The sequence below is a fragment of the Physcomitrium patens genome, chromosome 10 (assembly GCF_059467195.1).
Source record: "Physcomitrium patens ecotype Gransden chromosome 10, ASM5946719v1, whole genome shotgun sequence".
NCBI classification, from domain to species: Eukaryota; Viridiplantae; Streptophyta; class Bryopsida; order Funariales; family Funariaceae; genus Physcomitrium; species Physcomitrium patens.
Genome location: NC_143419.1, coordinates 2,240,867 through 2,255,983, shown reverse-complemented (window position 1 = coordinate 2,255,983; position 15,117 = coordinate 2,240,867). Strand labels below are relative to the sequence as shown.

The following is a 15,117-nucleotide window of genomic DNA, read 5'->3' as shown; positions in this document are numbered from 1 at the left end:
CCCCACTAAAAGAATTTTCCTCGAACGTGGTGACGATGCCCTGATAATGGACCTTGTGGTCTTGATTCATGGGTAACTTCCACATCATTCCCGGCCAAAGTGGCGGGAAGGAAAAGTAGGGCAGCGCCGTGCAGTTTGTTTCCCCTGGTGGTGGATCATGATGGGAGTGGCATATTAATTAATTAGTTAGTGTGTGGGCCCCAAATACACATAAATTCCAAAAGGGATGAACGAATGGAGGGGAGAGAGAGAAAAGAAAAAGAAAATGCTCTACTATGTATGTTTGTATATATATAAATGTATATATGTGTGTGTGCGCGCGCATGTAAACATATGAACATACATGTATACATGTTCAATTACATAGAACAATACAAAGCAAAATTGTGCCGACTAATCTTGTTTAATACTTGACATATGGAATGAACACTTTCATGATGGCTACCCTCTTTTTTTTCTTTTCCCTTATTAACAAAGACTAGAATAATGCACGTAAAGAAATCTAACGGTGATACCCAATTATTGTTGTAGTTGTCGTGGAACATCAAAGAGCTAGCCTCACGAAAAAGAAATAGAATGTATTTTCATTGTTATTATTATTTGAATCTAAAAGGCACACCAATTTCATTTATTTTTTTAGGGCACAAACTTGGTGAGATGAAATCATGTGGGACAAGGAAGAAGGCCATGAAATTACAAACGATTTTTCAACCAAGGAACAAGGATGGGGAAGCAGGGAGAGTGCCACTCTGGCACGGGTATACTTGCAGATAAGCATGATCCCGGTAGCCGCTGCCTGGGACGCGCGTTGCGGCGAGGGACGCTTCCAATGGCCAGCTGCGTCGCGCTCAATGCTAGCGGTGTCGGCGATCGCGGCACCCGACGACGACGAGGACGACGCGGGCAGCAAATCCGGGAGCCAGAAGGAGCTCAGGTGCTCCAATTTCCCCAGATCGTGACGCTGTGGGTCTCGATGCTCCATTTGGGCGGGTACCAGCCTCATTGCCGCAACCTTTCCTGGATTTTTCCTTTCTGCGATTGAAGGCAAAAGGGCCCAGTGACCCGAGCACTTGCCTCGCAACGTGGCTCACGGGCTCTTTCGTTCGGCGGTCTGTGCGAGATTGCATCGACTGTGAGTGAGCTAGTTTACGGTTCTTGAGCTCGTGGGCGCAGAACCAGGATGTGGGATTTGTTGGCAGATGAGGGAGCTCAGCGTTTTTTGGATCTAGATTTGGCTGCCCTCCATGGCCGCTGTTGCCGAGCTCGTCGGCACCAGGAGATGATACATCCATGTACCAAGAGGGAGGGCTGGTGAGAGTGAGAGAGGAGACGAGAGATAGAGAGGCGACAATGGTTGTCATCCCCCCCTTGCCCTTTTGCAAATTCCTGGATCGTGCTGGGATTCTGTTGACGGGGATGCGAAGCTTTGGCAGCATCAGCAGCAGCAGCTCAAATCATGTTCACGGTGACAGTAGACATGCTGATCTTTTAGCCCTTTCGCGAGGGGAGAAAGCAGTCGATCTCTCCTGCTCCGGGTGGTGATTTTGGTGACGCGGATGTTGATGAAGCGGATGCCTTGGCGGTACCATTTCAGTTGAGTGTCGGAATTTTGAAGCGTTGCTTTTGTCCAAGGTTGTGTGCGGCTCGTGCAGCAGCTTGAGCGGTTGGTGTCGGTATGGCAATGGAAGCTAGCATGATTGTCGACTTGGACTGGAGGGCTTGCCTGTTTTGTGGATTTCGCTCACGATCTTTCTGAAAGTGTAGAAAGGGGATCTGGTGACTTCAAGGAAAAAACATATTCCTTCTTAGTCCGGCGAGGTACCATCCGCAGCTTAGGATGCCACAGGATCGCTGGCTTGGAAAGAATTGACGAGGTCGGGGCTTGGTTTCTAGCTGAGAGGAGGGAGTTTCAGCGAGGATTGAAGACGTAAACTTATGGTTTTTCGAAAGACAATTTTCCTTCGGGGTCACAATTATGACCAACTGGGCCATGGTACGGTGGCTTCGGTCCCCTCGCGCTTAGTCTGATCGCATTACCACCTCCGGTGTAAAGGACCAAATCTTCACCCAAATCTTCACTGGAAGGCAAATGTAGTATGTAAATTTGAAGGGGACAACGGTTGTCTGAACAAAGCAGCTCGTTGCCTCCTCCTAAAGATTTGATTCCGTATTCCACAATCGTCTCGCATCGTAGCTGCAGATTGATTACATCGAGACTCCAGGTGCTTCCCGCGTGCATTTAGAGCTTGGAAAATGGGGTCAGTCGCGGAAAATTACCAAGCGGTGCCGAAGATCGAAGTCCCTCATAGTGATCACAAAGATCTCGAGGTAAATTGGATTCTTCAATGCTCCTCCATTCGCATCTCTCTCGAGCGTCGCTAGGCATTCTGAAACAAATGCAGAATCTTCCTAGAGCCGCAGCTGAAGTTTTTTTTGGGTTCGTGTGGAGACACCTTTTCGGTCTCTGAACATTGTGATTGGATTTTAGACAAGATCCTGGATATGACGTCTTGATATTGACGGGCCTTACTAATCAGTCTCATGTATACAGGGGTTCACTGAGTGCTTCAGATATCCGGTGAGTGTACACTTTAGTTTCAGAGCATGAGAGGGTTTTCACTACGTTCAAGTTGAATATTTCATTTCTTCGGCGATAACTTATCTCACTTCGGTGCATTGTTTGTTTCCTTCTTTCTGTCCACGCAGCTCAGGGGTCTAGTGGAAGAGAATGCGCCACCTTCGGACTCAAGGCTACATGGAAACGATAGCGTCAAGAGTGACCTTGCGCACACGCCTGGAGCAATCTGCTGCAACACGAGATGCAGGCCGAGAAGCCGGATTACGAAGCTGCCAACATATGTATCGCGAAGTATGTACCATGTGCTGTTTGGAACTAAGCTGTGCTGGCTGCTGCTCTGCGTCCCCGTGGCAGTGATCGGCGTTTCCTTCGGAGTGCTTGGACATGTAATCCCAATGAACGCTTCTGCTTGTGCCACCCATTGAGTTTTTGGTCTCTTCCCTTCACAAATTTATGAGAGCTGTCCCATTTGCCGACTTCTATCCTCCAATTACATCACAATGTATCGTAATGAGTAGTATTTGATTTTGGTGGGGGTTTGCAGGGCTGGATATTCTTGCTTAGTTTACTAGGAATGGCGCCCTTGGCTGAGCGACTTGGTTTCGTTACAGAGTGAGTTGCTCTTGGCTTTTTATGGATTAGTTTTCCTTATTTCTCCATCGCTATTCTTGTCATTTCACAACAGTTTTTTTTTTTTTTTTTTTTTTTTTTTTTTTGTTTTTGTTTTTGTGTGGATGAACATATAACTATGGTTATGTTGAACCTAGAAATAAAGTTCTGCCTTGGTAGTGAGAAGATACACCCTGTCTGCTGCAGCTATCGTCTACTTTTCGCTCACTTCAGGTGTTTACAAGTTGGTAGTGTATTCTGGACCTATTGTTAATGTTTTGGTTCGAGAAAGGAGACGCACAAGTTAGGAAACTTGATGCGAAGGAACTAAAACAGATAATCGAAGTATTTTAACAAGACGTGTTTCGACATTTGCAGGCAACTATCATTCTCCACCGGTTCAACAGGTATTTGCTGACGCTAAACCCTCGCAGCATTGTGAAGCATGTTCGATCGAATACCTTGCAATCTGAGCTTCATTCTTGTAGGAAAACAAAACATTTTGCTGATCTAGTTCTCTCTTGCTAAAAAGTAACCTTTGTGACCTTTGTGCAGTTGGAGGTCTCCTGAATGCAACTTTTGGAAATGCAACTGAAATGATTATTTGTATCATGGCCCTGCGGAAGAATATGATACGAGTTGTACAGTTATCACTTTTAGGTTCCATATTATCAAACATGCTCCTTGTTCTAGGCTGCGCTTTTTTCTTTGGCGGTCTAAAGCATACCCATCAGGATCAGAAGTTCAACAAGGTAGTTCCCGACAAATTCTCTCTTCGCAGTGTCTGTCAGAACACATTAGGGTTTTCTTTCATCAGTTCGTTGGAGACAAAACCTTGTGGTTTGTTGCTATTGCAGGTTACGGCACAGGTTAGCTCAAGTCTGTTATTAATGGCTGTCATGGGTCTCCTGTTTCCTGCTGTTCTCCATGCTACTGGTACCGAGCTCCAAATGGGGAAGTCTGAGCTGGCTTTGTCGAGATTCAGCAGCATAATCATGTTGGTGGCCTACATAGCATATTTATATTTCCAACTTAAGACTCACAGAGAGCTTTATGACTCGGAGGAGGTGAGAATCATTTTGCCTGCTGTGTCCTTTAACATTGTTATTCACATGGGGTCTGTCGGCCCGAGTTTAGCTGTGTTTTCTTGCTAGTGAAAGGATATCTGTGGATTCAAGCTTTTTTTTTTTTTTTTTTTTTTTTTTTTTTTTCTTTCTTTCTTTCTTTCTCCTTGTAGGATTCGGATGAATACGATGGAGCTTCTGACGACGACGAAGTTCTGCTGGGTTTCTGGACCTCAATTGGGTGGCTCACCATTTTGACCATCTTCATTTCTTTGTTGTCAGAGTACCTTGTCGATGCTATCGAGGTATGGGACTGCCCGACTTCCTTACGATGCGTATGAACCTGCACATGGGTCGAGGAAATAGAATTTTAATCTGGACGCAATTCATCAATACCTGCATTAAGAAGATGTTTTTCTATACTACAACCTTCCGATTTCTTCTAATTAATTAACTAATAAGTTTTTGGTTTGATTCTGCAGGGCGCTTCAAATTTATGGAATGTGCCCATTGCTTTCATAAGTGTTATTATATTGCCGATTGTTGGAAACGCCGCAGAGCATGCAAGCGCTGTTATGTTCGCCTTGAAAGACAAGATGGTATGTCCTCTTACGATGACCATTCTGTCGACACGTCGAAATAACATAACCAGCATTGCAGTCGGACAATTCTTCTCTGGCAAGGTCTTGCACATCAGAGTGAACGATTCCTTACATTTCGGGTTATTTGTAATATGGTGTCATTCTAACTTATACCACCACATCTCTTCACTCTCGGCAGGATATCTCGCTGGGAGTAGCTATAGGCTCGTCTACTCAAATCTCCATGTTCGTGGTGAGTTGCGAACTAGCCTTTCATCGCCTTACCTGGGAACTGTTATGAACTTTTCTCAATGGGAAGCATTATGATTTAGGATTCCTAACACGTTACTTTGATGTTGCGCAGATTCCTTTCTGTGTTGTCATTGGGTGGTCTATGGGGACCCACATGGATCTCAACTTCGAATTGTTTGAAACGGCAACTTTATTCATAACAGTTTTGGTGGTTGCCTTCATGCTTCAGGTGGGTGGTTTTCTCCATTTCCTTCGATTAACTGACAGTATAGGGGATTATGTCTGCGTTGTTAGATTTTCTTAGTATTCTCAATCTTCCTCATTCCGGCTCTAAACTCACGACCTTGTGGTTGTCACAGGAGGGCACATCAAATTACTTTAAGGGCTTGATGCTGATTCTTTGCTATTTGATTGTGGGAGCCAGCTTCTTCGTGCACGTCGACATTCCGGACGCGCACCGTGCGTATCTTCCTCACATACGCCTTTGAGATTAATACATTCTTGTTTGAAGTTATATGTACAAATTCCAACAACTCTAAAAATTGGATTCTGAACGTGCAGCTGGAGCTTGAAGATTCACAAAGAGCTTTGGTGAAGGAAGTGATTCTTTAATGGCCACATTGTTCAAAGGTGACTACGGTCCTCTCGCAAGGCCCCACAGGGAGGAGCCAGACAATATTTTCGCAGCCTTTTGGCCTCTGTACTATATGTGTCAGTGCACGAAGTGTTCGCTGATGGACTTCGTTGATAATAGTATCTTTAACGTACTCTTCAAGCCCACTCTATGAAACTGGTTAAAGACATTCAAATTGCTTGTCAAATGTGGTGTTCGACTATACTTCCTGCCAACTTGGTCCGGAGGGCACATAAGTTACCAAGACAGATAATGGGGCTAATCTTGCTGTAAGATCATGAACGTCGATCAAAACATTACTAGATGTTGACAGATTATCTAGTCATCAAAACTGATCAAAACCGATGCTTCATGTTGAGAGATCTATACAGAAAGCGAAGGTGCAGAATTCTAAACTTTCTAGTTACTACACGTTGATCAACGTTCCTTACCCCATAAAAGCTTACTGCGGAGTCTTTCACAGAGTTTTCAGCAGTTGGGTTTCCAAATGTTGCTTAAAACTTCCTCTAGTTCTTGTGTTCTCAAATCTGAACATAAGACTGTTGAGGCATATGACACATTTAACAATAAGTTTCTCTATATGATTTTGTTACACAAAAGGTAGTGTTATTTATCTGCAGAGAATTTGATTGCGGGCGTCGTCATGGCAAAGTGTAGATGAGGTGTTTAATGTTGGTAACCAACATCGTAGTCGTAAAGGAAGACTGTATCCCCAGAGATGTGTAGCTAAAACGTGGAGCACAATGTGAACCATTTTCCCTCTAAAACTAGCCTTAAGCTCTCTTTGTTCAATTATTAATTCTGCACATTCTGCACAATTGTAAGTACTAATATGGTTAGGCCAGTTCATGCGTTACTGTGGTTACCTTTGTTTTGCCTGCCCTTATGACTGTCATTTCTTATGTTCAGCTTGCCCTTGCAGGTACCTTATTTTGACGTGACTTATTTTGACGTGATTTGATTTTTATATAAGAGTATGGTTGTGGCAAATTTGCTTTGCCTTCTTGCTTGGCTATGCCCATGATGGTTTTTCTTCGCATGTTTATGTTGAATTGTGACGTGTTTTGTATCTCCACAAGCCATCACATGCTGTTGATTTTCATGGTACAAAACAACAATGAAATAAACAATGAAATACATTGGGAAGGATTAAACAAAAGTTGAATGTTGTTGAAGCAACACATGCTTATACATAGAAAGCATTTAGGTTAATATTATGTTTAAAGCATCTAGACACATTTCACATAATCCAATCCATTATGCACATCTCTTTCTAACATAATATCTAAGGTGGAATGATAAATTTGCAATTTGTTTAACTAGGGTTTTTTAAAATCTATTTCACTACGTTAGTTTCTTACTTTTGAATAGAACTTAATTAATTCCTTAAGTATTATTTTTGTATTTTTTTAACAATTATGGGTGGTTTTTTTTTTGTGGTGCAATTTAATCCAAATTACTCATCTCGGATATTACATAGAAGTGGGTTTGAAAAAAAAATTAAATTTATTTTTTTTAAAATTACAAGTTATTACAAAAATTAGATAATGATTTAAATAAGGAATCAGATTTATTTTTTATTTTTTATTTTTTATTTTTAATATTGTGACCATTAGAAGCAACAAGTTTTGAATGTATGGATTCTTCATTTTAATTGCCTCTATAACATTTTTATTTAAAACAATTGGTTTTATATTTTTATTCTACATAGCAATATAATTGTACTAATGGGAAATGATATATCATGGAAGAGTATAAAAATTGGTATTATTTTTTCTAATATGCAGAAAAATTGAAAGATCCTAAATTAAAATCATTTCATTATTTATATAAAGATAAATTATTTATAGATTTGCCACTCTCAACACTCCATAATAGAATAGAGTAGCATAAACATTAAAACAAATATTTCTACAAAAATATAAAGTATATGAATAATATTAGACTAAAAGATAATTCTTGGATTAAAGTTGTGAACATTGCTAGAGTTGAAATAAATAAATAAATATATATATATATATATATATATATATTGAGTATAAAATACTTAAATATATGTAAAAAATTAGAATAGAAAATTATTCCAGATTAAATTTCAAATACTTCATTTATGTTTAGTTAGAACGTTATATTTATGTATGTATATATATATATATATATATATTTTTTTTTTCTAGTGGCGCACACCAGCATCCATTGGGGGTTTAGGACTCACACACCATGACCACCCAGTTAATGGTTATGTTGGCAGAGGGTTGTTTGTTGGGTTCACCGAAAACTCCCAGCTTTCAATCTCATGGTGTTGTTTTTGTCTAGTTTTTTCACAATGAGAGCATGACAGGATATGTGGTGGTAGGGTTGAAGTTAGTCCCCAATTTATGTCATCGAAAGAGTTGTTTTACATCGGTGTAGTTCACCTTTTGTGTTGTCAGGGGAGTAGTCTTACAAGCGACCTCAGATCAGATACATTGGTACAAATATTTTTTACAGATGCTGCATTGTGTCTGGGTGCTGCACATGTAGAATTAGTATTAGGTTTCTCAACAACCATACAGTGTTTTGCATACACTGAGAAGAATGCCACAGCAAGTGCTGCCGCTCAATTCTCAATTTCTCGCATTATGTGCTCCCTGTGCTGGAGCAGGAAATGTTTTACTCTCACTCGCATGGGTCTTTTTAATCCTCGAATGAAATAAAGTTGGAGTGAGGGTTTTAGCCGAACCTTGTTTCTCACACAAAACCGACTTTCGGCCTGCAAATTGTCGAACCCACTCCTGGTTTTCTTTCTTTTGCAATGTGACTTGTAACAATCTTGAGCGAAATCGTATGATTTGTAGCTGCTCGTTGGATGCGCTCCAATGGCCAGCCCATGCGCCAGGTGTTGCCCTAATCGTTGTCAAATTCGAAGCACTTGGCATTCCGGTAATCCGCTGCGACGAGAATTGCTAACGTATGAATGCGGTTGTCTATCATCTGCACTTCTACAACCTCTCCACACGGATGCATGCATGTGCCATGGGGGTGAAAGCGGTGCTGGTGTGAGTTCGTGTTCACATGCGGGAGACGGACATCCACACCGCTAATTCCACTCACCTGAGGATATTATGTTGGAGGTTCGCGGCATTGAGAAACTGCCGATCTTTACACGGAGAAAGAATTACAAGTAACCTCGGAACTTGGAAAGAAGAATGATGGGGGATGGTGATATGGCTTTTGCTGAGATCCAACGACCGACGGAAGAGAAAAAAACACCATCTTCTCTTCCAACTCCTGCACCAAATACGTCCACGTTGCGAACCAGCGGACTTCAACAGTTGATTGCACCTCCAGGCTTCTGTCGATTTCTGGAAGCCTTGACGACGACGTCGACACCCAATTTTATGTGTCGTAGGTGCCCTTCTAATACAGCAGAAGCCGGTTATTAAATCACGGCAGTGGATTGTAGAGGTTCGTTCTAGGAGACCGGCATAAATTTTGGTTTTTGAGTAGCAGAGTTTCTCTGTTTGGAAAAAAATCGTGGCTGAGTGAGTGATTTGAGAGAGAGAGAGAGAGAGAGAGAGCAAGACTTGGTGTTTGGTTTAGGAGAATGGCAATGGCGACTTCCATGTGTACCAATATAGCGACTGCTGCTTCGTGTCTGCAACGTTCTAGTCTTCGTTCCTGTGAACCAACCTCGAGCTCTGTATCAAATCTTGCGTCTTGGCAGTCGAAGTCGGTGAAATTATTTAGTAACAGTTATTCGAAGAGCGTAGGGAATGGATTTGCGAAGGAAAGCGGTAAGGGTAGTGGAGCAGCTAGGGCGACGGTCACTGTTGATAGAGAATTGAACCCAGTGAGTACTTCTTCTGTCTCTGCACCCTATTGACACACAAAGATTATGGGCAGCGTGGCAGTTCTTTCTTCATTTTCTTATATAGTTGAGTATGTGGAGGCTAACACTGCTTCCCTGCTTTGAATTGCGGCAGGAGCCAAGAAGTAATTTGGACCGAGAGGAGGAGAATTCAACGAGCGAGCTCCTGTGCTGTCCAATTTGCCACAAACCTCTTCAGAGAACTGGCCCCTCAGGCTTGACCCAGTAAGTCGTATGCGATGATGATTCCTTCACTTGCTTACTTCAAACTGTTGCGTAAACTGAATTATAGCTGCAAAGGTTGATACAACAACAAAAAAAAACTGACATTTGCAGAGTACCCTGTTGGATGTCTGCAGAAACGCAATAAGAAGCTCGGGATTCTCATGTCATAGCTGCAGAAGGAAGTTTTCGAATAGAGGGGATTATGTGGACCTCACCATTTTAGATGGAACTCGAGTGTATGACGAGAATACGACGGCTGGAGCTGAGATATTCAGGAGCCCAGTGGTTTCGTTTGTGTATGAACGAGGTTGGCGACAAAACTTCGCTCGCGCCGGTTTCCCTGGTCCTGATGAGGAGGTAATATTTCTTCATAATTTCATCATCGATATGAACCTCCGACCCTTTTACATCATCTGCTGCAGAGGCTGCAAAAGTTCAATTCTCTGTCTTGCTGTGGACATGTGTACAGTTCAAGATGGCTCAGAACTATTTCAAATCGGTTCAAGGAGGTGTCATCCTCGACGTCAGCTGTGGAAGCGGGTTATTCACCAGGCGGTTTGCTCAGAGTGGAGACTTCTCGTCTGTTATTGCTCTCGACTTTTCAGAGAACATGCTCCGCCAGTCTAACGAGTTCATACGACAAGACCCCTCGTTAGCAAACTCGTAAGTCATGGCAACATCTCTAATCCAGTCTTTCTCTCAATTCTCTCTCTATGGGGATTTCATGGAGTACAAGCTTTTGTATATTTTAGGGTAACCAGCAACGTGCCGGGTCTAATTTTTCAGGAACATAGCATTGGTGAGGGCAGACGTCGCAAGGTTGCCATTTGCAACGGGTTCTATTGATGCGGTGCATGCAGGAGCAGCTCTCCATTGTTGGCCGTCTCCAGCAGCTGGGGTATGCGCCTCAACTCACATGTGATAAGTTGGTTTTTTACTCTCCATTGCTATTGAAGTAAGCAAAATAAAAAAATAAAAATAAAAAAAAAAAAAAAAAAAAATCGAACTCTCTTTTGATAGCAACCATGGAAATGATTGCATTCTCGAAAAACTATCCTATTTGAAACTCACGTACAAAATGAAAACTCCAAATGAGCAGATGGCCGAGATAGCCCGTATTTTGAAGCCTGGTGGAGTTTTCGTTGCTACCACCTTCCTCACCCCACTCCCCATCATCGACTTTGGTAACAAAGACATACGCAAGGTGGGTCATTCGCAGTACCTTAGTTTCTCATGCTACTTAGATGTTGCTCGTCCCTGCCGTCTTAGGTTTAGGGGAAAGCAAAATCAATCTTTTATCACCGATGCAGTTGTTAGGGTTTGTGCTGTCAATTCAAACGATTCTTCTTGGTCAACTGTGTGGGCAGGCTATCAAAGGAGCGATCAGCTCAAGCACGCTTCGATATTGGGATGAGGCAGAGCTGGAAGAGTTAATGGGCGTCTGCGGTCTTGTGGAGTATACCCGAGTTCGGCTCAACCAGTTTATCATGGTCTCTGCCAAAAGGGCAAAAGAGTGATGCACTTTGAGGAAGAAAAACTCCAGTCTTTTAAATTGAAACTAGCTTAGCATTCTTGTAAAATTGTCAAGCCGTAGTAAAAACTCATTCACATGAATACTATGGATCTTTCCGATGCGAACAAGCTTAGCTTTCTGAGTGCCGTCACGTATCAGATTCTGTCTGGTTTGATTTTTTGGCTTTTGTCGAATGTGAGTTTTCTTAGTTGTGAGCAAACCTAAAGCTATTCTCATACACTCAGTTCATGCATTCTAGCCTTAGCTTCTTAGCTCTGAAGCATAGTGTCCGAGGTTCAATTGGTCATGGAGACTATCCAGCTTAGTTCTGTGATTGAGCAGATTCAATTGGCAATTGGCAATGCTGTTTATTAACGTGAATTTAGGATTCGTCGAAGTTGATGAGTCTTGCATTGCCAAGAGCATCTCTGAAAAAGCTAATGCAGTTCTAGTGAGAATGTATCTATGGCTCCACTTCAAATGACTGGAAATTGTGTTTTGTAAGAGAAATGCATTATGTTTGTGTGAAATCTTTACTTGAAAAAATACAATGACTCCGTTTAGGCTTTTTTAGAGGTTAGATTGGTAAATGTCAGCCCCAGAAGACCTTAAGTCAAATTTTCTGGTAGATATTTTATTTAAAAAAAAAACATTTAGTATATGTTTAGGCTAAATACTTGGTAAGTATGTAATAATATTTTTATTTGAAAAATTATTATAAAATCATGACTAAAATATAATATTTTTTGTCTATTTTGTAATAGTTGGTCCATCAATATTCAAGTTTTTTTCTTTTATAGTTCTTTAATATTGGCGATTTTTGAGTTAAAAAAAAATCTAAATACAAAATAGATAAAAAATTATAGATTTGTTGTATTTGTAGAATAGCATATATATATATATATATATATATATATTAAATACTACAATATTAAATTCAATTAAATATGTAGTTATATCAAAGCAATACAAGAAAAGAAGTAATTTTTGATTAAAATATATTTAATAAAATTTATAATATAGTCAATCCTATATTATCTAATATATTTGGTAGAGTGCAAAAATATCACATATCAAAAGATATTGATCTTTAGAAGAGAGCTTTTTGATTAGATAATTATTGTAAAGAGTTGATTGGATGTGTATGGAATGCAAAAGAATCCAACAACAAAAAGTTGTAAATCCACAAATGCAAAATAAAACACACAATATTGTTGTGTAAACCATTGTATTGCAACTTACAAAACCAACTGTCTTAAAATCTTATTAATACTCAAAGACTAGCAATATGCAAGAAGACGAACAAAGATCCGAGCATGAATCAAGCAACACTTGTAAGTACAAATGAAAAGTTTGACATGAAAAGCGTACTCTTCTAAAGCACTATTAATAATAATATCAGTAAGCAAACTTCTCTAGCAGACCTCAACAAAGTGAACCTTACTACAAAGTATAAGTATTTATCCAAGCATTTTCAATTAGACAAAGTGCGAGCAAATTGAATCCTCTAATGTCAGCATTGTGGTGTTGTGCTTTTTGATAGTTTGATATAAGAAAAAATGAAGAAGTTTGCTATGCTTTTGTTTCTGAATGATTGCATATATAAGAATTGTTGTGGTCTCAAAACATTCAAGCTACATGGTAAAAGCAACTTTGCAAATAACATTGCTATCAAAATTGAGATCCCATAACTCAAAGCAAAGTTCAAAGAAAAAGCATTGTGCAACATCAAGAAGAAAGACAAAACTTGCCTCTTTTACCATATGTCTCCTATCAAGATAAATGCCTTGAAAAAAGATAAAACTAAAACCATGGTTGTATTGACTACCAACACTAATGGATTGCATCAACTTGATTCATTCTACATTGGCTGCACTATGAAGCTTCATATATCAAAGAAAAAGCCTAGAAAATATCTTAGCTTCTATTATTGAGCAAAAAACAAGGCATGAATTGTCATGAATACACTATATAGGAGACCAAATAAGAAGTTGAAGAGAAGAGTTTCGATAAAAAACTAACAAGAACTTGATTAAACTAGATGAGTACAAAATCAACACCAAGATAAGCAAGCTAGAACTTCAAGAGATGTGTTGTTGAGATGGATGATCCCCTTAGTCTCAACTCTAATATATTTTAGGTATTAGGAAAGTTCTCAAGAAGTTTCTATGTTGCTTGAAGATTAAGCAATATTAAGAAGTTCCTTAAGAAGTTTTTATTTTTCTTGAAGATAAAGCAATCCTAGGAAGCTTCTCAAACAACTTCTTTAATCTTCCTAGACCTTTCTAAAACTTACTAAAATATTCTAAGAACCTTCTAAAATCTTCTAAGAATCTTTTAGAATCTTCTAAAATATAATAGAATATTTAAAAAATATTTCTAGAATCTTCTTGTTGAATGTTCGTAGTATGAATGATTAATCTATTATTTCAAAGATGGCTCAAGAAATTTGATTAGGAAATGCAAAGCAAAAAATAGAAGATTTTTTTACTAATAGACAATGTATTGTTTCATATAATAAAAGGTGTGGATATCTTAACTGTTAAAGTCATATTTCTATCCTTAAATATAATCTCTAAGATCTACCTAATGGATATAGGAATCATTGCAATTTTTAAAAGTAATATTGATGCTTTTAGCTGCAAGATGCAATAGATTGCAACAAATAGCCTAAAATGATATATGTAAGATTGATCAACTTATTGCCATGCATTTGTGCAATTCCATATAGATGAGCATTTCTCCTAATGTTATTAGCAACTACTTTAAGCACACCATGTTGATCAATCAAACAATTGACAAGCAAGCAGAATTTGAACAAATGCACATGAATGAAGAGCTTGCCATTGCAATTAAAAACTTGAGCATTAAAAATCGGATGTCAATTTTATTGCTTTTAAACCCAATTGAGGAGGAGATGGCACATGAAGATCTCATCAATGAAGAGATTGTTAGGATGGTGGTTGATACGACAAGTCATGAGCGTAAAAAAGAAGTAAATAAAACAATGGAATTAGAATTGGTAGAAAAGGATTAACTTACAATCCATTAGAGTTTTTTTAAGATCCCTGATCTTTTGATTTTGTTTCATGGCATAGCTCATAAAATGGCACAATGGATTTAGAAAGAAATTTGAAACTTAAAAAAACACCAAATGTCTCTTGATAGCTGATTTAATAAATTTAGGATTTCTAAACTTCTATAATATTTCTTTTTGCTTCTTGCATGTCTTTTCACTATTCGTTGCCTTAAAAATGCTCCCTCCTTAACCTAGTATCTCCTAAAATTTGTATTGATTATTAAAATAGAAAATTTATTAGTTTAGAATATAAGAATAAATATTTGAGAACTAATATTTTTTATTGAATATGCAAGAATATCATTTAATAGAAAATTAGATAATAAAGGATTAAATATAAATATAAATTTATTTTATAAGTAAATAAATATATTTATATATTTTTATAAAATATAATTTATTTGGTTAAATGTTATTTTTTATTTTAAGATAAGATTGTAATTAATTTTTTTAAAAGAATATTTACAATATCAAACCATCTAACCAAAAAATATCTTTTATCAATGTTCAAGAATCATCGTATTTTAGAAATAATAGAAATTTGAAGACATAAATTGTATTATTAAAGTCTAAATCCAAAATATATTTTTATTTTAAAAATATAAATAATATATAGATTACTAAAAATAAAATATTTAGAAATATTTAAATAATATAAAGCCTTTATAATATCAAAATTAATAAGATATATAATACTTTGATAGATTATTGAAACAAAATTAGAAAACATTA

The 15,117-nt window shown here is 38.6% G+C and overlaps 2 protein-coding genes across 5 annotated transcripts; both read left to right on the top strand.

The window, feature by feature from the left end:
- The first annotated feature begins 962 nt into the window (after positions 1–962).
- Positions 963–6,510, top strand: LOC112287349 (vacuolar cation/proton exchanger 3). 4 transcript variants are annotated; one of them, XM_024530273.3, is made up of 13 exons: positions 991–2,328; positions 2,552–2,578; positions 2,707–2,964; positions 3,123–3,190; positions 3,566–3,594; positions 3,743–3,939; positions 4,045–4,254; positions 4,425–4,556; positions 4,734–4,850; positions 5,032–5,085; positions 5,197–5,313; positions 5,444–5,543; positions 5,646–6,510. In XM_024530273.3, the coding sequence occupies exons 1-13, from the start codon at positions 2,254–2,256 to the stop codon at positions 5,654–5,656; spliced, it is 1,395 nt and encodes a 464-aa protein (XP_024386041.1). In that variant the 5' UTR covers positions 991–2,253; the 3' UTR covers positions 5,657–6,510. The 4 variants fall into 4 exon arrangements, with proteins under 4 accessions (XP_090109519.1, XP_024386039.1, XP_024386041.1 ...); XM_090253393.1 differs by lacking the exon at positions 2,552–2,578 and having other exon boundaries at positions 963–2,328; XM_024530270.3 differs by having other exon boundaries at positions 1,162–2,328; positions 3,743–4,254.
- A 2,648-nt stretch (positions 6,511–9,158) lies between these two features.
- Positions 9,159–11,407, top strand: LOC112287350 (putative methyltransferase At2g41040, chloroplastic). Its single transcript, XM_024530275.3, has 7 exons — positions 9,159–9,550; positions 9,684–9,793; positions 9,928–10,150; positions 10,263–10,456; positions 10,580–10,691; positions 10,893–10,997; positions 11,161–11,407. The coding sequence occupies exons 1-7, from the start codon at positions 9,305–9,307 to the stop codon at positions 11,308–11,310; spliced, it is 1,140 nt and encodes a 379-aa protein (XP_024386043.1). The 5' UTR covers positions 9,159–9,304; the 3' UTR covers positions 11,311–11,407.
- The last annotated feature ends 3,710 nt before the right edge of the window (positions 11,408–15,117 follow it).

Bases quoted from the DNA above. Each gene is read 5' to 3' on its own strand.
- LOC112287349 (XM_024530270.3), top strand. From the start codon at position 2,254: ATGGGGTCAGTCGCGGAAAATTACCAAGCGGTGCCGAAGATCGAAGTC. The intron at 2,965-3,122 runs GTAATCCCAATG...GGGGGTTTGCAG, and splicing joins CCTTCGGAGTGCTTGGACAT to GGCTGGATATTCTTGCTTAG. The intron at 5,314-5,443 runs GTGGGTGGTTTT...TGGTTGTCACAG, and splicing joins TGGTTGCCTTCATGCTTCAG to GAGGGCACATCAAATTACTT.
- LOC112287350 (XM_024530275.3), top strand. From the start codon at position 9,305: ATGGCAATGGCGACTTCCATGTGTACCAATATAGCGACTGCTGCTTCG. The intron at 10,457-10,579 runs GTAAGTCATGGC...CTAATTTTTCAG, and splicing joins GACCCCTCGTTAGCAAACTC to GAACATAGCATTGGTGAGGG. The intron at 10,998-11,160 runs GTGGGTCATTCG...CTGTGTGGGCAG, and splicing joins GTAACAAAGACATACGCAAG to GCTATCAAAGGAGCGATCAG.